The 26,523-nt window shown below is 42.1% G+C and overlaps 1 protein-coding gene across 2 annotated transcripts in view; it reads left to right on the top strand.

The window, feature by feature from the left end:
• Cacna1e (calcium voltage-gated channel subunit alpha1 E) overlaps positions 1-26,523 on the top strand; it is a 484,040-nt gene that overhangs the window by 311,272 nt on the left and 146,245 nt on the right. For both annotated transcript variants that reach the window (XM_087581477.1, NM_019294.3), the window contains 1 exon segment: positions 12,800-12,903. In XM_087581477.1, coding sequence (XP_087437603.1) covers positions 12,800-12,903 — 104 coding nt within the window.

Genomic DNA, 26,523 nt, shown 5'->3' with positions numbered 1-26,523 from the left:
TTCAGACAGGCATGTCCAGCCTGTTCACTGCAAGCCACGTAATGTCCCAGGAAAGCCATGCATATGGCCCAAGGTATTCGTAGATGGCAATGCTGTTTCACAGTGTCTAAAGCTTGCATACCCCTAGCTGCTCTAACAGAATATCGGAGACTGCGTGATTTCTAAAGAATAGATGTGTCTTTTGCCTTGTAGTTATGGAGGTCAAAAGTGCACTGGCATTTGAAGAGGGCCTAATCTTTGTCACTAGCTATCTCTATGATCACTACAACTTCTGGAAGGGCAGAGTGTTGTGTTGTTGTATGACAGATGGAAGGGCCTATTCTTTCATATATCATATATTTGTTGAATCCATTTAAAGTGGCGCACACTATTAGGTGTCTTGATATCTAGAGAAATGCAAAAGCTTCCTTTCCAAGAATTTATGGATATGTATAGAAGGAAGACAGTAAATATTATATACTATGATGAACAATTTAGTATTTTAAGAGTAATAAAATAGAAGAAGTTTAGGAATAGGCAATTATTTCTTTGCTCATGGAAGTAAAGTATTTAGGTGAAGAGTATAATTAATGGTGATTCATTTCCCCCAGCTCCAAGACTGTCTGGAGAGAAGGACTATTTAGGTTAATACTAAGATCTGATGTTTATAGAATATTCTATTTCAGATACCGTAGCAAGCACTGAATGTGTTGGCTTTCCTGCTCTGTCACTCTGTGTAATCTCAGGCAAGTAATTCAACCGCTCAGCCCTTCAACTTGCTCTCCAGAAGGAAAAGATGGTCATGCTAGTATCCACCTCAAAGGATCATTGAGAAGATTGAGATTTCATGTCAATGTGGATACAACATCTACAGAAATCACCTTGACTCTTGTTTCCAATGTACTCTGACCTATTACCCAAGAAAACAAGCTACAAAATTGTCCTAGAGAACCTCCTGTCATCCAGACTAAATCTCCAGCATTTGGCTAAGAGAATAAGGGACAGGCTTGGGTTTAAATGTGAGGCTTAGTGGACCGCCAAAATATACCTGGAAAGCTTCTCTAGAAGAGCACCAGGCAGAGGAAGCAAGCCTCCCTGGACATTAAGGACACTGGGGTCACTGAATGAGACATGAGGAAGGCTTTGCAGGATGGCTGAGAATTTGAAAGTGAGTTATATGAATGCCAGGGATTGGATTGTGAAGTTGATAATTAAAAGCATTTCCCAGCAAGGAGCACCTCTAGGCTGCCCTCAGTCAAGGATGTTAAAGCAGCAAGTTTAGCCTTACCTGGCCCTAGAGAGCCAGTGTTAATCCTAGAGGATATTTTATGCCCTATCACATTCAGGGCCAAGTACCATAGGTGTTATAGTACTAGATGAACCTTTCTTAATAGGCAGTAAGCACTACTTTCTGATATTCCTACAAAGGATTTCCTCTTCCCTCCTTGGTCTCTAAGGATTGCTTGTATTTTTTCTGAAATGGGGGAGAGTTCCCTGAATCTTTGGGGGTCCTCCAAGAATCATAGGCCATGTTCATGCCCAGCTGAGCTGTCTTTTCTATCTCCCTATCCAGCTTCACATACAGCTATGATTGTCACTGTATGAGAGGGCAGACTTTAGCAGTCCTGTTTTAATCCTTCTCCTCAGCTCATCAGAGATAAGAATGATAGAGGCTCTCTCCTCTGGGGAGGATTATAAGTTAGTCTTTGTGGTAAGATAGACCCCGGAAGAGCTTATTAAATGATAATCCCCGATAAATTCCCTCTAATCATCCACTGCCTATACCCTGTTAGTCATGGAAAAACCCCTACACATTCAATTAACTCTTTGAAAGACCTTTCTCATCCCCTTCCTTCTCTCCCACCCCTTCCCTTCCCCAATTCCTGCTTCCTTTCCTCCCCGTCCTCTTCTGATGGCTTTAGACTTATTTGATTACGCAGTGTACATATAATAGCATGTTCACATGGATGTGAATTCTGTGCTTTTGGGTGCTTGAGTTCTTGCACGTGTTTGCACATAGAGAGGCCAGAGATCAGCCGCAAGTGTAATTGCTCAGTTGCTAACCACTTTGAGACAAGTGAGACCGGGTCTTTTACTGGCCCCAGGAGCTTGCTGGTTAGACTAGGCTTGTCCAGAATGCCCCATCTGACTCCACTTCTCTAGAACTGGAATTACGGAGGCATTGCTCAGCAATAATATTGCTGACTGAGCTATCTATCCTTCCATGTCTTAGTAGATTTAACCAGGGCCATCCATTAAGCTTATTAATATTTATTCTTTCAACACGTACTGTATCCTTACTGAGAGCTAAGTTGGAGTGGGAACTTAGACAGTTCCACCCGCTCCTTGCAGTTGAATGTGGAGCCTTGTGGTAGAGAATATTACATTCAGAAGTTACAGGGGAGAGATAGGTGAAGTATGGAATAAAGTACAGGAAACTTGAGTGTGATAGTCTCTGGGAAGGTTTCATAGTAAATGCAATGTTCAATCAAGTTTTGAGTTCAAATTTTTCAGGTAGAAAAGGGGAGGCAGGCACCCCAGAGTATGGCATCAACATGAATAAAGGACCTGGAGATAGGAAAGAATATGATATTCAAGAAGCTGTGGCCTTGTATTTGGCAATTGCTGGGGAGACAACTTACACAGGGTAGGCTGGGCTCAGACACACTAGAGGCTTTGGCTAGGACAGCACTGCAGTATATTAAGGGAAGACGTATCAGTTAAAAATGACAACTGCCCCCCCCCCCCAGCTCTGAAGACTAACAAGATCTCCCTGGCAGCAGAATGGCAGTTGTACAACTAGCCGCAGAACTGGGGATGGCAGTTTCCCAGATTCACCAGGTTTCCTTGGTAGAGAAGAAACCGTGAGGTCGGGATGCAGAGTTGAAACAACATCCCATCTGGATAGGACTCTGATAGTCAGGAGCTGTTTGTCCTGTTGACATTGCTGTGTGAGTGCCTGCACCTGTAGCTCTGTTCTCAGACATACTCCAAGAAAAAGGACAATGTCATTTCTTTCTCTTCCCCACCAACAGGTCCAGGTAACACCGTGTACAGAGAAGAAGAAAGAGAAAATCTAGGTGTGGGTTCTGGCCCTTTAGTGTATTTACCAGGAGATGTTCAGCCAATCCCTTAGCCTTGCCATGGCTGCATTGTGTTCTTTTTTGGATTTTTTGAATTTTTATTATATATATAATTTAAGAAAAAAATATATATTTTTAAGAAATCTTGGACTCTTTTTACTCTAATTGTTTTCATACACACACACACACACATGCACATAGGTGTGTGTGTGTGTGCATGTTTGTATATGTGTGTATGTGTGTATATGTGTGTTTTTGTGTGTGTATGTGTGTGTGCTTCTATGTGTGTATAGGTAGGTGTGTGTGTGTGTGTGTGTGTGTGTGTGTGTTACTAAATACATTGAATATAACCTACTCCATCCATATAAAATTATTTCTTCATACAAGCTTTCGGGGCCGAACATTTGTCATCCTCCCTTGGGAAAGCTCTTTTTTCCCCCCAGCTTTCAGTATCTAGTTGCCTGCAGTTCTTTGTCCATGGCTGAGACCTCCTGTGTTTTTCCACTACCACATTAACATGCTTCTTGGTGTCCTTGTTCAGGTCGGATTTGGGCAGTCTTGTTGGCAAGACTTGATGGGTGTATCTTCTCCAAAATTTCTGGGAGACACAATCTCATAGCAAAATTCCTGTTCCTTGGGCTCTTCCTGTCCCCTCTTCTGAAGTAATCCCTGAGCCTTAGGTAAGGAGTTACACTGTAGATGATCAGTTGGGTCTTGGGTCCACATCCCTGCATTTTGATCAGTTATGGTTTTCTGTAATGGTCTCTGTCTATTGCAAAGAGAAGTTTCCTTAATGAGGAATGAGAACTGTACTTATCAGTGGTGATAAGGATAAACATTTAGAATGTAGCTAGGGATTATACTGGCTTAGTGGAATGGCAGTTGTAGGTTCTCCTCCAAGATCCATGACACCATTAGACCTAGGCAGTTAGCTATGTTTTCATTATTAGGCTTGGCAGGTTCGTGTTTAGCATATAGGGTGTAGATCAGAGTCAGGATATGCTATGCCTTTGGTTGAGTGTCCAGCCCAGAGTAGATGCTTAACAAGAGGATGTCAAAACTACTTTTATCTCTTTAATTATATGAAACTTCAGGGTCTAAGTCACAGGGCAATATCCTAAGATATTTTAGTGATTTTCTTAGTGTCTCAGATAGAGTATATGCCTTTGGACAACTTATGTGTGTTCTTGTGACCCTCAATGCCATTGACCCTATCATACCACACCTGGATGAACTAACTATATATGTATCTTTGTGGTAAGGGAAGAATCAACATGGATTTCTATGAGGGAACCAGAAAGTATAACTCAATAGATGAGGAAAAATGCTGGGAAGTAGTAGATTAGAACCTGCAATGGAGAGCAAAGAGAAGCATATTGAGATGGAATGGGGATAGATTTCTCATGTGAACACCTACTGAAAGGACAGATTTTCCTTTAGATAGTCATTGGGCATAGGAGTTAGTGATAGTTCTAGGACACTGATGATGTGCACCAGGCTTTTCATAAGTAAAGGGGACTAGCATTTAGACTCTGACTACCCCTAAATTCCACAGTGGCCATGAGATGGGAAGAAGTGGTGCCTTGTGCATCCTTGTTGCCCAATGCTACAGGTATGGGAAATCGATCTGTCATCACATCTTACAGAGCTCTTCTCATGTCTCAAGTGATAAGCAGACATGTAGGTCTCCTGCATTCATTTATCGCAGCATTAGTGTGAGTGAAATCTGAGCATGATTTCCAAAATGATGGCTTGTGTCCTGGAGAAACAAAAACTCATGAACTCATGTTGTCCCCCTATTAACTAATTTATTTATTAATTTACATTGCAATTGAAGCCCCCCTCTCCTCCCAGAACTCTTCATATATCCTCTTCTCCCTACCCCTCCCCTTCTCCTCTTAGAAGGGGAAGCCCCATCCCTGGATATCACCCTGGTACATCAAGTCACTGGAGAACTAAGGACATATGCTCCCACTGAGACCAAGCAGGGCAATCCAGTTCTTATTGAAAGGCAGGAAGTTTTCCTGGGGCCACAAAACCCAAAATTGATTGCTCTAGAGTTTTTTTCAGGAAGCCAGCAAGGCTAACCAATATCACCTAGGGTTTGGTACATAATTGTTAATTATCACAGATATCTTCCATGATAAATTTGCCTTCTGTTCAGAATCTGGTGAGAAGGAAGAATGAAAGCCAAGGCAAATGATTATCCTGACGCTTTTTTCTTGGGTGTCTGCTCTTATATACTGAGCTGAATATTTGAGCTAGCTAAGTATACCTGCTGTATGTCAACAGAGATGCCATTTTGCAAGTGATCTATTTATTTCCAGAGATGGAAACTCATATAGTCCTGTGAAGCAGAAGAATGCTAGCAGATTTATAGTCTTTCATTAGTTAACACTATTATTGAGAGTCTCTTGTTTGTAGAGTAATATCCTTGGCATTGGTAGAAGTACATGCAGAAATATGAGATAAGGTTCTTTCTCCAAAAAGCATTAAGCCCTAATGGGAAAGGAGGGACAATATGTAAAAGAGACAGAACAGCACACATTTTAAAAAGATCTATAAATGAGTGTGACTAAATGCTGAAATATAGCACTTAATGCTGAATTTTCAATTGCAGGTGGGTTTTTTTTTCCCTTCTGACTTAGCTTTCTTATAGATACTAAAAACCTGAAGTACTATTTTCCTTTCCCATTGATTTGATGCACAGTACTTACTCGGATATGGTGAATGAATATATGTGCTACTGTGAGGTATACCTAATTGAATGAATATATGTGCTACTGTGAGGTGTACCTAATTGCTGAGGGAAGTCCTGGACTGGTGTGCTTAGGGAAAACCTTATGGATGCCGAGGAGAGTCTCCAAGTATGAAAGGACCCCAGATCTGGTAGAACCAGGAATAGGGGAGGGAGCAAAAACAGAAAGACTCTTGGAGAACGGCAGATCTGTGTAGTGCAGGCTACCAGTGAGAGTCCCCTATAGCCTGCTTCTTCTTGTCTTATATTACCTTCCTTGCTATTGCTGATGCAACCATTGGTAGACTTACAATGATCATTTGTCTCCATTCCTTGGAATGTCTTTCTTTTGGTTAGCCATTAGGAACTTCTTCTTTCCAAATACAGGTGAAAGAAAAGTCTCCTCCAGACTTTGCTTGATATCATCACCCCTTCTCTCTGTGTAAGTCGCAATATTCACAGTCTGACGTCGGCAGCCTTGACCTTGAGCAGAGGTGTCTTCCTCATGCCTTTAAACTTTATAGAGTCCCCAGATAAAATCTTGGGACAAGAATAATTCCATAGAAAATAATAATGGGACACGTGGCCATATGTAAGATTAAGTACCAAAAGGATATGTAGGCTAGGAGGGCTTTGCAGAGTGGTTTGGAAGTTAGGAGCCTAGTACTCTAGGTTTACTTGTGTATATATAAGGCTAAGCTGTATTCTTCCTGACAGTTACTGACAATGCAGGCCAATGGGGAGAGGTTAGCTGTATCAACCTCAGGTACCTTTGGCTGATCATACTCCACAGAGAGCCTTAATTATAGCAGTTCCTGGCTCAGGCAGGTGCTGCCCTGGGACTTGCTTGTGTGGACTTGGCATGTTTGTGAAATCTGCTCTAGGGCCCGAGACAGAATGAGATAACTTGCCTCCTGGAACTCACTAGCAGCTTTCTGTCCTCTCTCCTTCCACCTGCTTTCCCATTCTCCTCCTTGCTGGGGACTGGGAGGATAGCTGGTGCTTTCCAATTATAGGATTCTATTTGTGTCTATTCTCCCTTAGAACAGAGGTTCTCAACCTTCCTAATGCTATAACCCTATAATATAGTTCTTCATGTTATAGTGGCCCCCAACCAGAAAATTATTTCGTTGCTACTTCATAACTGTAATTTGCTACTGTTATAAATTGTAATGTAAATATCTGATATGCATGATATTGGATATGTGACCCACAAAGGGATCACAACCCACAGGCTGAGAACCACTGCCTTAGAAGATGGCGACAGTATTGATTTCAGGCATTCTGATGATACTGGATAAAAAGAATCAGATGCTCAAGAAGCTGAGTCACTGTGGCCCTAGACTGTGGACATAGGTCCTTCAGTAATTTGCCTGTGTCCTCAAAGGAGTCATTATGCTTCTTGGGGCTTCGGTTTCCTCTAGAAAATGATAGATTGGGCCATGTAAACTCATAATTTTCTTCCTGGTATTGCAGGAAAACAGCTTCAATAATACATGGGTGGGATTCAGAATATCCAACAGCTTGTAAACTACACTGTTCATTGTGTCATTTTCCTAAAACATGGGGTGGCAAAGGCATGCAGTGGCTCTGTTGATAGAAATGTCACAAAACAGCTGTGATTCAGGTGCTGTCACTCTGCTAAGGTTAGTCAAAGCCCTGGTGAGGACGGTATAAAATGTTTCAAGTTAGGCTCCTTAGAAATCGACTTTGGGATGGAGGTGCTTGCAGAAGGGATTATAGAGGAACTGATACTAGGAGATCCCTGAAAGAATGGAAGAAAAGTAGCTAGGTTGGGGAAACTGAGGCAGAGATGTGCTCTCAGAAGTGTTAGTATCAGCTTTGTTCCATTGGCAGCTCCAAGTGTGAATGCATCACACGAGTGCTCCATCCAGCATGACAGAGGATGGACCATCGATGCTGCTTCAGTTCAGGCAGCTCTTGGGCACAGGTCCTTCCACTATCACCACAAGGGTATGAAGTTCATAGTGAGGCTGGTCTTTCAGCTAGGGACAGGCTTCTAAGAAGGGGCCAAGAATGAGGGCAGCATGAGAGCTATTTACAGCTAGCACCCCTAGCAGCTGGGGATGAGTATTCTTGTAGGTTCTGACTGACCAGGGGCAGCACAAACTGTCACACCCAGACCACTGATCCTATGGCGTGGTTTAATACATGGAAGGGAACATTCACATGGCACTTTCCAGTGATGAGTCCTGTGTAATGGATAGTTAGAGAAGTCAAGACTTGGTTACATTTAAGAAAGGAAAATGGTAGCTAGAAGAGGCCCAAGGGCTATTGGATACTGCTGTAGTAATGAACATTTTGAAAAGATTTGTCTAAGAGGTAACCTGTGATGCTTTTTTAATGTTTTAATGTTTAATGTTTTAATGTTTAATGTATCTACATGGCATTGGGCAGGAGGAGGTACTGTAAGACAGAATCATTCATTCAAAGAAGGCACCCCTTTTACTTGTATACCACACTTCACTTTCACTCATAGGATTCTTCCTCTAAGACAAATTGCTCCCTTTCTGTTGACTAGAGTGAACCCATCCCCTGCCTGAGTACCCCACGATCCCTTCACAATACCAGCCTCAATTGGAATTATACTTTTTGTGTATTTATCTGTTTGTGTGGGTATGGCCTATATACTTCACGTTTCATGGTGGCCAAGACTGTGGCTGTTCTGCTGTTCAATTATCTTTCGAGGGAAGAATTTGCTCCTTAGCAAGTAGTTCATGAATGTGTAGGATGAAAATCATTTGAGTTCCAAAACAGAGCATCTAAGTCACTTGGAGAAAGATGGTGGCCCTCATGCTTGGTGTTAGGAGAAAGGGAGGGACGAGGAGGAACAGTTACTTGGTGAGGAATAGTCTGCCCGGTTCAGGACTGTGGCAGAAGGTCTTTGTTGAGAAATTGCATCTGTATTCACATTTCACAACCGCGTTCCTTTTCTTAGGAGTGGTCAGCATTGGCGGAGACAAATGGCCTGTCTCTTTTGGCAGGCCGGTAGCCACTCCACCACCTCCCACCCTGAGCTATTAGTAATTAGTGAAATTGAAGATCTCTAATTAAGATGGAGCCCTGAGGCCAGAGGTTGTTAGTCTGGAGCTGTTTTTCTCTTTTCCATTTGGAAATTCTGGAGACATTTTCATTTGTCACAATTCAGGGATTCCCACTGGCATCTGCTAAGTGGAGGCCAGGAATGTGCTAATACCTGACAGAGATATGCAAAACCCTGACAGAGAATCCCCCCAAGTGGAAGCAGTGCTTCACTTGGGGGTAGCCTTCTGCAGTCTGGTTTGGGTCTTCCAGCTAGAACTGCCTCAAATCTGGGAATGAGGTGTGCCCCAAAGACTGTTTCTAAAGAATTCAGAAATCTGTTCTTTCTTTCCCAATACTTTCAGCCATAAGTTTGTCATGGGTCATTCAGCCTTTCTGCTCAGAGCTGCTCTGAGAAGCAGGAGTATGACTGACAGGCGCTTAAGCATGCTTTCCATAGAGCCTGGTAGACCTTGTAAGAGCTCTGAACGTACGTCCTCTGGCAGGAAGATTCACAGAGCTCCCTTCACTTTGCTCTTTCCATTCCGATCTTTTGCTCCAGTCTGGTTCCTCCTGCCCTACCTTCCTGCATCTCTCCCACCCCACCCCCGAGGATTAATGTGATAATTGCCATGTGTGCCTGTTTACACAGGGAGTGGGTGAGCTTACCACCCTCAAGCAGGCAGGTTCCCAAAGAAACGCATTCCCACAATGTCAGGACTGGTACCCGCTGAGCACTCCTGTGCAGGTGGGCTGCCACCCCCAAACTTCTTTCTCTGTCTGTCACCACCTTTGTCATGTGCACATGTGCATGTGTGTGTGTCATTCAGTGAAGCGACAGGTGAGAAGGAGGAGGAATAGCTAGACTGGCATCAGGAGAAGGGCCAGACGGGGAAATTGTTGTGCATTGTAGTAGAGGACAGTGAGCCAAGGAAAGGCTCACTCTCTAATAGCTGTCACGTGGTAGGCATGTTAAGGCGCTCCAGAAAAAAGCAAATGGCCAAGGAGGAAAGGTTTCAGTAGGAGAATCAGCACCTACTCATCAGAGGCTGGGAAATTCACATGAAGCTGTTTGCAAGCTGGTGAAGCCAGCAGAAACCAGCAGAACCAGTATGCCTCCACCTAAATTGGGAGCTTTGGAAAAATGGAAGGTGATGAAACAGGTCTTAGACCAAAGCCAGATAAAAGCCACGAGTCTTTGAGAGGTCACTGGTACAAGTCTCAATGTCAAGTTCAGCTGGAGTTCTAATGTCCAAGGTCAGGAGAATAGCATCTGGCTGTAAAGGACAGGGAATCCATGGGAGGTTTGAGCTTGTCATTTGAGTATGTGAAGCCAGTGACTCCACCTTTTCATTTCTGCATATTCCCATCTAAGCCCTAGCAAGTGGGAGACATTTATAATCCAGTTTAAGTGTCTTCATACTTGGGCCTCTGATCCACAAGCAAATTTTCTCTGGGAATGATATATCATACAGACCAAGATTTGTCAGCCACCGGGACATCCCTCAGTCCAAAGTTCATCACTGTGGCCCATGTTCCATAGGTGTGAAATGAAGAAGCTGCTGTTCTCTAGGTAATGTTAATTGTAGGGAGGGACCTGATTCACAATAGGTTCCCCTTGGAGTTCTGGGTGGTGAAGAGTCTCCTATACCAGGGCAGGAACTAGCAGAATATATTTTAGAAGCTACAGTCTCATGCATCAGGATTTAATCCCAAAGACCTTAGCACGGCGGTCTCATGTTCTTAAAGTTAAAAATAAGGTTTGAGCATCGTAACAGTCACAAACACAATGAAGAATGAAAGGGAAGTCTCCTACTTTTCTCCAGGCTGTGACCTCCCATCCCCTCTAGAGAGAGTCACCTGGACTGCACAAGAGAATGGCCATACTCTGTGGCCCCACTGCCAATGGTATCAGGACGCACAATATCAGGATGCTTGATGCCTTGGAGTTGTTGATGGCTTCATTTTTAAGTCTCAAAATATACACACTAAAATATAGACATCTCTCCTACACTGGACAATTTTAAGTTTTTAATAATGATGAATCAGAAGGAGATGAAAGCTCCATTTAGCATCTGAAAGAACCTTGCCATTTTGAAGGAGGGAATCGTGAGTGAAGTCCTTGGCTTGCCCACTTTCTGACGAGGAGTGTCCCCTTCATCTGTTGCCTATTGGACCACAATAAACATGTGAAGGGGTGGGAAGCCACCTCGCCAGAAAAGGTGGAGGAAGAAGGGCAAGGAGGAAACTGCTTGTTAGGGAGTTGAGTGTGGAGGTAATTCAGCAATGGTGTGAGTAATGGCGGGAGGGCACTGTCAAGCTTCTTTCTCCTGCAGGACTTTTAAGCTTTTCCTTAACCCCCAGAGCATCACATTGCTGGGACTGATGTTTTCACAGCTCTTCGTTTCCCCCTTCTCTTCCTCTTCTTCCAGGAGGCCCCATTACTGAAATAGATGACATGTGTAGCAATTCAGAGAAAATTCCACAGATGGAGAAAGCATTACCAGGATGGATTTGTATTGGTCTATTTTTAACAAGCCAGTCATCTTATTCAAAGTGTGGCCATTTATTAATTAATTACCTCTGTGTGTGCCAAAGTCTTTATCACATGCCAGATATTAAAATATTCAGATAGTTAAAAGTAAACCCCAAGCATTCTCAGCCAACTCTGGCTGGACCAGTGCTGTTTGTCATGTGTGTTTTCTAGAGGTATTAACAAGGCCATTTCAGACTCTTAGTCAGTGAGGGAGATTCTCATATCCCTTTGTCTCATGGAATATAGTCTCTGATGTACTGATAGATTTTCACTGAAAAAGAAGGTTTTACCACCAAGATCGTTATTGAAATGGCATAGTAAAGCAAGCAATGTATCTTTCCAATGTTCTTACTAGCTGTGAGACATAGATTATCTGATGCTTGGCTAACTTTCTCTGGTTACCAAACCCAGTTTCCACAAAATGCCATCCTTGCCTTCTACAAATCATGGCAACGCAGAGTACAAAGAAAACACAGTGTTTTATATCGTTATGTAGGTCTCATTCTGTAGCTGCCCTAGCTGCCCTTCAACCATAGCCAGTGGGAGATCAGAGATACCTCAAAAGCCACAGCTTCAACATTGGCACTGCTGATATTGACACTTTTATGGGCAGCTAAGCTCTGATCCAGGTGCTTGGTATAATAAACTTAGTCCCTGCTGCCAAAAAGCACTGAAGAGGACTAGTGAAACCATAAAGCAAATGGATTGTATTCATTTGGAGCCGCTGGTGAACCACTGAAGTCAACGAGGCTTTAAAGAATATTTGACTTCCCATGATCATGAAGACAGGCCGAGCTAGCTCTGTGGTGATCATCAGTCTCTTCCTTAGCTCACAGCAAGGATCATGCCACAGTCATCTCGGTCACACCCAACCTGCCCTGTCCCTCACACCTCGCTTGGCTCTCAGCAGCTGGTTCTGTTGCGTCTTCTTTCTGATGATGAGGCATGGCTTGCTGAGATTTGCCCTGTGTCCTCTCTACTTCTAGCTACTTAATTCTTTCTAAGCAGTCCTACTAAGGGCTTTGCTAACACCCAGGGATGAGTGCAGCCTGCCCTTGCACTTTTAATATCTGGCTAGCTTAAGAGTGCAAAGGTTGAGAATAAATGTTACCAAGAATTATAACCAATTCACCTTTTTATAACCTTGGGAAAAAATTGGCCTTTTTCCATTCAGTTTTCACTTCTTCTAAGTAAGGGTGTTAGAATTCTCCCATTCTGGATATTATAGAGATGCTGATGTGACCTTCACTAGGCACAAGGTAAAGTTGTCTTACAATAAAGTGGAGCAGGGATGGAGGTAAGATAATGTTGAACTGTATCACACTATGATTGCTACATCATCCACTGTATGAAACTGCTGGGATGTAGGCCTTGCTCCTGGGATGACTTTAAATATTAAGAAACCATTTTTCTTTCCTTCAGACCAATGATGCCTTAGGAGCCACCTGGAACTGGCTGTACTTCATCCCCCTCATCATCATCGGATCCTTCTTTGTTCTCAACCTTGTCCTGGGCGTGCTTTCCGGGTAAGCCAGATGTTTCTTTCTCCTTTTGTGAGCTGCTAGCTGGGGGCTAATGCCTCTTGACTGAGGACAGATTCACTCACTCAGCCATCACTTCGAAGGCACTGGACAGTCCCTTGTGCCAGTGTTGTTCCAGATGCATCAGTGCAGTAACAGGTGATTGTTTTCATCATCTCAACTATTTTTAGACATTAAAATAATCTATGTGTGAGTTCATTTAACCATCCATATCTCCATTTAATAACTCTGTGTTAAGCACTCTGCTGGTTACTGTAGATATGTAGTTAAGGAAGATAAAACAACGCTTGCTTTTCAGTATATCAGACATGGCATCTCATGTTTGTGACTCAGATTCATTTATACCAATTTATATTCCCGGTGTCTAACATATTCTGCAGGGATGCTCTTGTCATTTGAAGTGGGGAGTACAGAGTTTGTTTTTACTGACCAGTGTGAAATATAGTAATTTGTTTGGGAGAAGGGACAAATCTGTGCAGTTTAAAGTCATACGAGATGGTTCCAAACTGGTCTGGGAATTGCATGGGGTATGAGATATGTCTTAGAATAACACAGGATAACAGAGTACACAGAGACAAATGCTCTCGTGAAGATGGAGAAATGGGACATTGCATGGAGTGTAAAAAGGCTAAAGTGCAATATTTTAAGATGACACAGTCTAGTGAAATATTTTATAAAACACTACACTTTACAAAACAAAGTTGAGGTGATGGTGATGGTGATGATGGCAATGATGATGATGATTTTGTCGATTGGTATGAGTTCTTGGAATGATAGGACTTTCTGTTTACACATAGCAGATTGAAACAGGTTGGTGACTTTTGAGAAAGTCTATGAATACAGGAAATGCACACTAAGAAGGTCCAAGAACAAAGAAACTGAGAGGCATGACAGCAGATGAGACCATGACAAAAACTTTTCTTAATATACACCCAAGGGTTAATGCCACAGTAGCTGTTAAAGCTGAAGTTTAAGTGCTTCCAAGGGAGAATGGTAATAGGCAGACCGATTCCTCTTCTGAGTCCAAGAAAGGGTTGGAAATTAGAAATAGCAAATATTCCTGAGAGTTGAATTATGCTATTAAAAACAGGAGATTGATTAAAAGTCATACTATCCAATCAGTCTCTAGATAATACTGGCGAGTATCTGCCCCACTTACACACCCCTGGACACATTAGGGGACCTATTCCCTGTTGGGGTTTAAGCCATCAGTGGTTGGACTGGTGATACCCGCTACATCTTAAGGTGGTCTTGACATTGTCATGGAAACAAGAGGCCTAAGTGACAGTCTCCAAGCTGAATGTCAGTTCCCCAGCCTACTTCTGTTTTCTCAGAAAAGCAGCAATCTGGCAATAGTTTAGAGGTTTCTTCTGAGGGGATTCTGTCTTAAAGGAAAAACGATCTGTGTATTTGGCAGTCTGGTAAGGTTAGAGAAACAGGTTCCATTCCATCACCCCCAGTCATGTTCACTATGTTCATTCCCCATGACTATCGTGATAAACATCACAATCCAGATAGCATAAATTGGACAGGCATTTAATTCCCTGGTAGTTTTTGAGTTACAAGCTCAAAGACATGACAGGCCGGTGCTCCCTCCAAGGGCTGGGGAGGAGAGTCATTTCTTCCTTCTCCCAGCTTTGGTAGATCCAGGCATTTCTTGGATTATCATCATGCCTTCGCATCACTCTGGTCTCTGCTTCAGGGCTCACATGACCTCTCCTTCTCCTGAGTTTGTCACCTCTCTCAGTCTTGCTCTTATAAGGATACTTGTGATTTGATTTAGATTCACTGGATAATCTAGTTTGATCTCATCTTCTGAATACACTTAACTTTGCTGTATCTGCAGACTCTTTTTCCAAATAAGGTAACACTCAGGAGTTTCTGGAATTAGAACATGAATGGTCTTTTGAAGCTGGTTTCCACTCACCCACTGCACTGATACACCGCAAACCCTAGCCAAGGATGTGGAGTTTCCACTGCCTTGCTCATAAGCTGTGAGCACACAGTCAGGGATCATCATCATTTGAGGAAAATGCCCAGTGTGGAAGTCCTTCAGCAACATAATAAGTACACAAGAGACTCGAGGGACTGGAAGCAGCTCAGGTAGTAAAAGATAATTTCAAAGCTCATGTTTGATACTAGCAGAGATAGAGAAATAATTTCATATGTGAAATAATAGCTTATTACAAAAGGACGTGGAGGTGAAGAAGAGCTGTGGGAACTCTACGTAACATGTATTCTTGGGAAAGGAGTACAAAGATGAGTCTATAGAAACAGGTAATCAAAACAGAAAGATAGTAAAGTTGGAATGGTGACAAGCACTTGTAACCTCAGACCCCCCAGTACTTGAGAAGCAGAAGCAGGAAAAAAATCATATCCTGAGCCACATGATAAGACCTTGTTTCAAAATATTTACAATTGATCCAACATTTTAGTAAGGAAGTTTAATAAAGAGAACAATGAAACAGGAAGAAAGAATTAACATAGAAAAATATGAGAGAAGTTTCCAGAACAAAAGACTCACCATTGCCAGATTCAAATAAGACGTTTGACTCGTGTGCAAAGCTGTTATTTCTGGTATATTTCTTGGCAGTGGGCAGTGGGGTGTCCCAAGCTGAGAGTTTAGATAGGTAAATTGTTGGATGAGGCCCCTAGCGTGTGCTGTAGCAATTAAGAGCAACAGATACTGTGTACACATGGACTAAAGGGTATCTTCAGTGAAAACAAGGAGACAATGTGATAAGTCATCATATTTGTATATGTATAAAGCACACAGTTAGTTGGTAAGATACGTTTAAGTGAAAAGTTATGCCTTTGGCAATATTGTAGTAGCTCGTGGGATCAGGTGGTAGAATGCAGATGAATCTTTAAAATATCTGAGTGGGAAAAGTACACTCGATAAAGGGAAACCACACCAAGGTAACTCACCGTGAACTTCAGACTGTCAGTGAAAAGAATGTTCAGGAAGCTTCTAACCATTGGGTATATAGTTAATGTTTGCTTATAAAGAATCAGAATGCTAGTGAGCCTCTCAGTGGCAACCCTGAAAATCAGAAAGCAATATAGAAGTTCCTAAAGCTTCCTACCAGAAAAACGACTTTCAAGATCAAATGTTCTACCCACCCAGAGTTCTGGTTACCTGTATGCACAGAATATGGACACTGTCAAGTAAGTACCTTTTGGGGAAAATTTTGATAAAGAACACGAGTCACTAACAATAAGGAAGCAAGTGAGTAAGCAAGGCATGGAGCTGGAGCGATGGCTTAGAGGTTGAGAGAGGACCATGTGGCAGTTCACCAATATCTCTAAACTCCAATCCCAAGGAATCTGACATCCGCAGGCTCTGCACACGCATGCGCGCGCACGCGCACTCACACACATACACACACACACAAAATCATGTATTCACTCTCTCTCTAGGCATCTGTGTCTCCTCTCTCCACCCCACCACCCCAACGTAAGCACTTAATTGCACAATAGACACACGTATTACTTCTAAAGAAGTAGAAACACAGCAAGTCCCCTGTGTAGCTCGGCTGCCAACCTGGTTTTCATCGTTGATGCTGATACCTGTGCTAGCCTCTCGCCGTGTTGCAATTGTCTTTATAAGGTTGGGCGAGGCCAAGCATGGGGACGGGAATATGGTATCAGAGACCAAAATCTTAGGTTCCACAGTCAGCAAATCATTAAGCTGAAATTGAAAGATAAAGAAATAGCAGTGCCTTAAGTATAGCATTTAGAAAATTTGAAACCAGAAGAAACAGAAGAGTTGAAAGTGTCTGCCTCTGGAGAGGGAGATTCTGGAGTTGGGGAAGGTGAGAGAGAGGGCTGCTATTTTTTCATCCCGATCCTTCAAAAACTGCTTGACTTTTAAAGTTCTAGATGCATTTCTTTGAGAAAAATGAAAACCTTAAATTTTGAAGTAAAATGATCACAAAAGGATCACAAGTAGGATGGACAGATGGACTAAGGATATCTATCTAGTGCCAGCATGGGAGGACTGACATGGAGGGCGCAGACACAGGATGATCAACAAGGAAGCAATTGTGCCAGTCCAACTGGGTCACACTAAGAAACATGGCAGAAGTCTGTAAAATGGTCAAGGAGAAGAAATAGTGAACACTGGGAAGGAGTTTGTAACAGTCTGTGACTATCAGAAAATGCCATACTAGTTCTGGCTGATGCCTCTTTACTACCTCAAACTTAAGAAGTGGTGTTGGCAGCTGGCAACAGTTGGTGTGAATAAAAACTGACATTTAAAGGAGCGCTAACAAGAGGGACCTTACAAGCTGAGGCTGAACTAGTTTTGCCCTGGTTTCCTGTCTGTGTTCTGGTGCTGCACACATTGCTCAGCGTTGGAGGATTTCCACTGGTGTCTACAGAGAGCTCGGAACCACTGGGTCCTGTGGATAGGAGGTGTCATGGCCTTTCTCTGCTGCCTGATCCATGAGCCCTGGTCTCCTTGGAGTGGGACTTTGTTTGGCATTCACAGGTTGAGCTGCCTGGGATGTAGCTTTGAACATTTTGTCTCCAGGGAACAGGCTTCTGTGACCTGTGAGAATGCTGAATGTTATATGTCGGTGTGATTCCAGCAGTGGAGAAACAGCAATTTCTGTATATAGAAGGAAGATACACATGCCTCCCTGCATTGAGTAAGAGTCCCCTGGGCATCAAGTATGGCAATGACTGAAAGCCCCATCCCCAGAGGTTGTGACACTGATGAAAATCTGTGAGGTGTGTTTGTTGGCTTCATATTTAAAAAGGAAAGATGGATAGAAGCATCGTAGCATTTTTACGTGTCTCAGAGGAAATAGGATTTGATGAAAACCATTAGCTTAGGCTTGAAGAGAAGCAGAGCTTCCTGTCTCCATGGCAACAAACTAGGGCTGCATAAGCACATCCTGAAGTGCTGTCAGGGGCTACAGGGCAGAAAGCTCACACAAACAGAAAATGACCCTGAGCTATTCCAGCATCTCCACCTATCGCTTCCAGGGCTTGTGAGAGAGGGAGATAAGTGTAGGGGACAATTGTGCTATCTCCAAATAGGGGCATGGAAGTTAGGCCTAGGACTACTTACAGATACACTGGGGAGCATTGAGAAGCCTCCCGTATGTAAAATGCCACGTAGTTTTCAAGGCACCTTGCTTCCAAGATCTTATTCATTTCTTGCCACAGCTCAGTATAGGCACACAACATCTTTAAAGACGGAGAGAGGAGCTAAAGAACTGATCTCTAACAAGTTCTTGGCAGAGGTCACAGTTGCTCAAACGCTGGTTAGGTGCTTTTCTTATTATCTCAGGTGGCCTTCAGAAAGGCTTCCCAGAATGTTGCCCAGCCACAGTAGAAAGTGTAGGCTCAAAATTTAATGTGTACATGCATTGGTCACATGCTTTTTCTTAACACACTGGTCTTCATGTATGCAATGTGACCCTGTACACATGAAAATACCAAGACCTGCTGGCAAGACCTTTCTGCTCTAAGGACTGATGGAAAGAGGTGAACTGTTAATATGAGAGGAAGGGTTCTTCTGGTTGCAACTCTTCAATGACTGGAGTAGCTCCCATAGCAAGCCAAAGGGTTGGTGCCTATCTTGCGACCATCTCATTTGCTGGCTGGGTTTGGCAGTTCGATGCCATTCATCAAATATTTGTTTAGTGTTTGCTGCACAAAAGACACCATGTTCTTGGGTTGCAAAGATGAATAAGACAAGGTGATTGTAGATTAACGAAGGAAATAATTTAGGACATCTAGTTGATTGATGTTCCCAGGATTCGTTCTTTCAAAGTGTGCCTGAGCTGCATAAAATTGCATTTCCTCCAGTTACTCATCCATTTCTGCTGTCCCTCTTCAGATATTATACCCCTCCCTCATCATCAAGACACCTTTATCATTAAACTTTTGACAACAAAGCAAAGCAAAAATAAAAGTTGTGTAATGGGGTCTTAAGTTCTAGTAGCTTAGGATTCAAATTTTTTGTGAAACTAATTACTTAAGATTTATATATGTAGGCTCTATAGTTTTAAGTACAAGTAATTTTGCAAGGAATTATTGAGGACATATAGATGAGTAAGACCTATACCTTGGTCTTGGTCATAGAAACAGACTAACTGATGTGTCTTCACCTTGGATCTCCTGACTCATCTGTCCTTGAACATTAGGAGGTAGGAACTGAACATTTTCTGTGTCTGACTTGAGACAGAAATAGTTGCTGATCTTATAAAATAAATTATCCACACCAAGCTCAGCAGTACAGATAAGATCCTGAGGAGTACTGGTAGATATTAATTGACATGTGTCTGATCTCCATCAGTCATGTAGAAACCGTTGAAATCACTGTGTGATTTTAACTACACAGCGGTTTTACTGGAATACGAACATTAAAGCCAACCAGGAGACATCAGTCATTTTCTCAGGCAGCAGTTACTGAGCACACGCTACAATGCTACTAACTGCCCGGGCCTGTGGGTATCAGATCAGACAAGGCCAGAGACATGCTGTCCTTAGGGAGCTGATAATCTACATAGAGAGATGGCAACAGGACAAGCATTAAAATGGTGGATGGCGATCTGGCTCAGTAAGGAAAGATGCCTACCACCAAACCCAAAAACCAGAGTTTGGTCCCCAGGACCCTTGCACAGGGGTCACCTAAGGCCCTCAGAAAACACAAATATCTACATTGTGATTCATAACAATTACTAAAATACAGTTATAAAATAGCAACAAAAATACTTTTATGATTGGGGGGTCACCATGACATGAGCATCTGTATCAAAGGGTTGTAGTGTTAGGAGGTTGAGAACCATCGGTGTAATGTCTGAGTGTCCCTGGGATAAAAATATAAAAGAAGACCATCTCTCGGCTACTTCTGGGTTTCTGAATTGAGCTACCAGGTTGCTGGGAGAGAGCAGAGAAGCAAGAGTTCAGTTTTGAGGTAAGTGGGATAGGTTTTGGATCAATTGAGTTGAGAGAACATAACACATATTCTGTCTTTTGGCTAGCTCATGGCAGGAGAGTAGGGTTTGTTTCAGGTTGTTATTTTTAAAGCTGTGATTTATTGAGTCTGTTCCATGCACCAAACATTGTGCCAATTCCACGACATACATTGTCTCATTTAATCCTCATAAAGATACGATGAGGTATTGCTTTCTTCTTTTATAACTAGGGAAATGGTGTAGGGAGGGTTGGTAGCCTGCCTACATAAAAGAAGCTGTTAAGCAGAAGGTTCAGAACTTGGTTTAAGGTCTGCTATGTCTGAACATCTATAACCTCAGGCAATCCTCCATGTGGCACCTGTGTTTGGTCCAGAAAGATATGTCTAGGATACAGTACAGTGCAATTTGATGAATAGAGAAGAGACCATCAGTGGTTACCAATACAGTCCTGTAGACAAAGACTCCATCTTCTATCTGATCAAAGCAATTACAACAGAGAGTTTGTAAAGCCTATTTGGACTGGAAGCATACTTTTATAGGTCATATATGAGACTAAGTTAAAAGATATTCAATTCTTCAAGATAGTCATCAAAATTGTACCTGAGAGTATGATAAAAGTTATAAGAGGGAGGAACTCTGTTATCTTTTTGTAGTTGGCTCCTGGCCTCCATGCTATACCTGAGGAAACTCACATAGACTATGAATAACTTATTTAGTGACTTGATGTCAAGTCTCAGCTAAAATCTAGGTCTCTTCAGTTCCTAACCAGGGTGCTTTTCCAATTCTGTGCCATAGCTACAGGTAGAAGTAAACAAGGTTGACCCAGCAAACCTTGCATCTGGGTTTTTGTACAGATATTGTACAAAGATATGTTGTATAATAACATGTCTTTCTGCTTTCATCATTTTGTGGTTATAGGATGTTAATTAAGTCCTTTTACTGTTCTGTATCTCCACTTACACAATTGTGGCTTAAGATACCAGTATTCACCATATATAGGATTATTGAGGAAATCAGGTTAGTTACAAGTGTCCAATATTTAGTGTCTTGAGATAATAAACACTTAACACTGGGAAAAAGCACTCTGTTTTACTTATGACCTACGTCCAGTGAGTCAATTACCACAATCTCAAAGATTTCAAATGCTATTCTCTTTTTTTGTATAGTTTTTTTTATTTATTTACATTTCAAATGTTATCTCCTTTTGAGGCTTCCCATCCATAAACGCCCTATCCCATCTCCCCTCCCCCTTCTTCTATGAGAGTGTTCTCCCACCCATCCACCCACCACTTCCTGCCTCCCCACCCTGACATTTCCTTACACTTGGCGGTCAAGCATTGGCAGGACCAAGGGCTTCCCCCCACCTTGGTGCCCAACAAGGACATCCTCTGCTACATATGCAGCTGGAGCCATGGGTCTGTCCATGTGTACTCTTTGGTTGGTGGTTTAATCCATGGGAGATCTGGTTGGTTGGTATTATTGTTCTTATAGGGTTGTAAGTCCCTTCAGCTCCTTCAATCCTTTCTCTAACTCCTCCAATGGAGACCCCATTCTCAGTTCAGTGGTTGGCTGCGAGCATCCACCTCTACATTTGTCAGGCTCTGGCAGAGCCTCTCAGGAGACAGCTATATCAGGCTCCTGTCAGCATGTACTTCTTGGCATCAGCAATATTATCTGAGTTTGGTGGCTGATAAGAGCTGAATCCCCAGGTGGGGCAGTCTCTGGATGGCCTTTCCTTCAGTCTCTTTGTCTCCGTGTTTCCTCCTATGAATATTTTTGTTCTTCCTTCTAAGAAGGACTGAAGCATCTGCACTTAGGTCTTCCTTCTTCTTGAGCTTCATGTGGTCTGTGGATTGTATCTTGGGTAATCTGAGCTTTTGGGCTAATATCCACTTGTCAATGACTGCATATCATGTGTGTGTGTTTTTTTTTTTTTTTGTGAATGGGTTACCTCACTCAAAAATATTTTCTAGTTCCATCCATTTGCCTAAGAATTTCATAAAGTCATTGGTTTTAATAGCTGAATAGTACTCCATTGTGTAAATGTACCACATTTTCTGTATTCATTCCTCTGTTGTGGGACATCTGGGTCCTTACCACCTTCTAGATATTATAAATAAGGCTGCTATGAACATAGTGGAGCATGTGTCCTTGTTATATGTTGGAGTATCTTTTGGGTATATGCCCTGGAGTGGTATAGCTGGGTCCTCAGGTAGTACTATGTCCAATTTTCTGTGGAAGCTCCAGACTGGTTTCCAAAGTGGTTGTACCAGCTTGCAATCTTTTTCTATATCCTCGCCAGCATCTGTTATCACTTGAGTTTCTTATCTTAGCCATTCTGACTGGTGTGAGATGGAATCTCAGAATTGTTTTGATTTGTGTTTCCCTGATGACTAGGGATGTCAACCCTCTCTTTCTCTCTTTCTTTCTCTCTTTCTTTCTTTCTTTCTTTCTTTCTTTCTTTCTTTCCTTCCTTCCTTCCTTCCTTCTTTCTTCCTCCCTCCCTCCCTCCCTCCCTCCTTCCTTCCTTTCTTTCTTTCCTTCTTTCTTTCTTTCTTTCTTTCTTTCTTTCTTTCTTTCTTCCCTCTGTCCCTCCGTCCCTCCCTCCCTCCCTCCTTTCTTTCTTTCTTTCTTTCTTTCTTTCTTTCTTTCTTTCTTTCTTTCTTTCTTCCCTCTGTCCCTCCGTCCCTCCCTCCCTCCTTTCTTTCTTTCTTTCTTTCTTTCTTTCTTTCTTTCTTTCTTTCCTTCTTTCTACAGGGTGATATGAATGGATCTGTTTGCATTCCTTTTTCTGAGTTGGAGAAAACTGAGCTATGCCAGGAATGTTCTTGGGGAACACTATACCACTTTGAACCCCACAGACAATGATATAGCAAAGAAATGAAAGCATCTCCAGCAGAGTCACAGGTACTGGAGATCTTATAGGAGCCAAGATAAGTCATGCCAGTTGAATGGTTCTTTTATGTTCTTGTTTGTAGTAAAATAGTGTGGGGGTCAAAAAAAGAGGAGAGTCTCCTGGACCATTTCTGAGTTTCTGAGTTGTTTGGTACTGAAGGTTAAATGCAGGGTTTTACCAAACAATCAGTAGCACTAACTATATCCCCTGACAAGGCTGCTCGTTTTTATATAGGGGTGTTAGTAATTGTTTTCTTTCAGGTAATTGCTTATACCCCCAGCCCATTTTCTCAGGACTGTGCTTATCTGTTTCACAGGAGCTTAAAGTATACACCTTTTATTCCAGATATGGCAAGGTGTCAGCCTATTGGGGATTGTGGACAACGACAGTCATGAAAGTTGATCTGGTAGTTATTACTTCAGAGCACGTCATTTAGGAGGCATTTCATGGAGGCTCATTTATCTAACTCTCACAACGATCCTTAGTTAAGTCTTATAGTTTTCTTATGAATCAGAGTAAAGGTCACAGTGAACAGTGCAAGCCCTAGAAAAACTCATCAGTGTGGAGTCTGATGTTCACTCAATCTAGGGTCCCTTGGAATCCAAAGTAGAACTTGCCTGGCTTCTGCACAATGAGGTGACTCACATGTGCTGTAACACAGCAGAAAAATGTTTTTTTTTTGAGTTTATCAACTCAATGAATATTTACTATTGCATCAGTAGGTATAAACCATTCTTGTAAATGTTGAAGATTTAAAAATTCCCTCTCCTAGGGAGCTTGTGTTTCTAGGTTGCATGTATAACCTATAATTTATGTACTGTTCACCATTGTAGTACCCCATCTTTGGGACAGGCTCCCCTTCTTATATTTAAAATTCTGTGCCCCTGAGGAAAAAAATCATGCTTGTGTTTTTCTACCAAGGAGATCAAAAGTACCAGAGAGTGCCAGGTACGTTCCGAGGGTGCCACTAAGGTGGAGAATTGTTAAGTGGCAAAACATGGTTGTAGGTCCAAGTGAAATTGTATTTGGGAAGGGCCCATAGTTGTCCCCAGACAGATCAGTTAAGATAAGCTAGGCCAAAGTGTGAAAGGAAAAGAAAGAGAAATCAGCAAGCAGGACCATCACAAAAGATGATGGAAATAAGATCCTACTTTATAAGGATTTATACGTTCTGAAGATAAGCTGGACCAATTTAGTTGTGACATCATTGATGAAGATACCACCAACCACATGGAAAAATGTCTCTGTTTTCTATTGGAAGATTTTTCATTTGGAATTTCTGATCAGTTACATTCTTAAGTAGCTATAATAGTCCTACTGTCCCTAGGTAATACTGTAATTTAATAGAGATTCAAGACTCTGACAACCTTATATGTATGTGGATGTACATATATGAATATGTGCATATATATGCACATGTTTATATATATATACATACATCTGCACATATTCTTACATTCATGTGCTGACTCTGATTATATATATACATATATATATATTCTCTAGTCTTTGTCCCTCTATAAAGTATTCAAGTATCCTACAAAATGCCTATATTATATTATAACAATTTGCATTTCTTGGTGACTAAATTTCAACCTATTTCAAGAATGTTTCCATCTTAGAATTAATTTTACTTACTTTCTTTTCAAAGGAGGGACCAATTTTTTACTTGTAGAATCTGGATTGAAGAAACACTTAGATGCCCTTGCTATGAGATGATTGTGAATTTAATTTACTCATCCCAAAGTGAACCCCTGTACCTATTCCTTAGTTTCTAAGTTAGTACATTCCAAACTGAATTCAGTATCTCATTGTTGGGGAACATTGCTAGTAAGAGAGCTGTCTCCCATAACGGGATGGTTTCTGAGCTCAGCACGAAATGTGGGGAGTCCCTTTCTCAATGAGACGCTGCCTGTCTTTGTCTGAGGGTGTCCCTAAACACAGGTAGCTGGCCTCATCAGGCCTGTCACTACCTTGTATAGAACTCTCTGCAAGGCTGTATAACTCAGCACATACATTCCACTCTGGCTGCAGGCCCACATGAGAATTAGGTACTGTGCTATCCGCCCTTCTTGCTAACTTGATGCGGTAATCAAGTAGTCCTTTCTACTTGTACCCCTGAAAAAACCCTTATGTACCCTAACCCTGAATCAATCAAGTTCACTCATCTGGCTGCAATGGTCTCTGGAGATCATTTCACCATACTAAGGGCCATTTGAACCCTGTCCCTCAACCCCTACTCCCTTTCTCTGCTCAGGTTGGTAGCCAACATCCTCTGAGTAGAAGTGGGGAGCACATTTCATTTTCCTGTTCTACCATTAAACATGCACACCGCCATTCATATTTTTTCTCTGCCAGGCTTTATTGTACCTTTTATCCAAGATGGCAACCTTATCTAGTTTTATTTCTCCTACTTATTCCCTGAACGTACTTGCTTATCTGGACATGCTAATCCTACTTGGGGATGTTTTATAAACCGAATCTTGAACCACTCTGGACTCTTGAGTATTCTCCCTGCTTTTGGCCAGCCTGATGTCCATAACCAAAACACTTAGCTGCAGTCATGTTTCCTTTTGTTGCATATTATGGCTTTATATTGCTTAAGTAATAGAACCACACATGTGACCCTTTATTTAATTAGGTCTTTAGGAAATGGGTATTGATCTTCTGTGTACAATGTTTTAAATGTTGAGAACACAACAAAAGAGAAAACTAAAGATTCTTATCCTCATCAAGCTTGCTTTCTCATCCTAGGAGAGTCTAACAAAACATGTTGTAATTTAGATAAGTGAAAAGATGACCCCCATTTTTTTTAAAAGGATACCGTAAAGCACAGGATAAGTTTTCCCTATTTTAGTCTTTAATGTAGCATTAGAATATACAATGAAGATTTCTTCTTGTTGAATTATGTTGAAATTTACTTGAAAATTATGTAAATATTTTTGGATAAGACATTTCATACAAAGAACAATGGGAAACAGATTTTTCTTTTTTTAATTAATTTTTTAAATTAACTTGAGTATTTCTTATTTACATTTCGAGGGTTATTCCCTTTCCCGGTTTCCGGGCCAACATCCCCCCTAACCCCTCCCCCTCCCCTTCTTTATGGGTGATCCCCCTCCCCATCCTCCCCCCATTGCCACCCTCCCCCCAACAAGCACGTTCACTGGGGGTTCAGTCTTAGCAGGACCCAGGGCTTCCCCTTCCACTGGTGATCTTACTAGGATATTCAATGCTACCTATGGGGTCAGAGTCCAGGGTCAGTCCATGTATAGTCTTTAGGTAGTGGCTTAGTCCCTGGAAGCTCTGGTTGCTTGGCATTGTTGTTCATATGGGGTCTCGAGCCCCTTCAAGCTCTTCTAGTTCTTTCTCTGATTCCTTCAACAGGGGTCCTGTTCTCAGTTCAGTGGTTTGCTGCTGGCCTTCGCCTCTGTATTTGATGTATTCTGGCTGTGTCTCTCAGGAGAGATCTACATCCGGCTCCTGTCGGCCTGCACTTCTTTGCTTCATCCATCTTGTCTAATTGGGTGGCTGTATATGTATGGGCCACATGTGGGGCAGGCTCTGAATGGGTGTTCCTTCTGTGTCTGTTTTAATCTTTGCCTCTCTATTCCCTGCCAAGGGTATTCTTGTTCCCCTTTTAAAGAAGGAGTGAAGCATTCACATTTTGATCATCCGTCTTGAGTTGCATGTGTTCTATGCATCTAGGGTAATTCAAGCATTTGGGCTAATAGCCACTTATCAATGAGTGCATACCATGTGTGTTTTTCTGTGATT

The sequence above is a fragment of the Rattus norvegicus genome, chromosome 13 (genome assembly GCF_021556685.1).
Source record: "Rattus norvegicus strain SHRSP/BbbUtx chromosome 13, alternate assembly SHRSP_T2T, whole genome shotgun sequence".
Classification (NCBI taxonomy): domain Eukaryota; kingdom Metazoa; phylum Chordata; class Mammalia; order Rodentia; family Muridae; genus Rattus; species Rattus norvegicus.
Note: the sequence above shows the minus strand (reverse complement) of the source record. Positions and strands in the feature narration are given on the sequence as shown.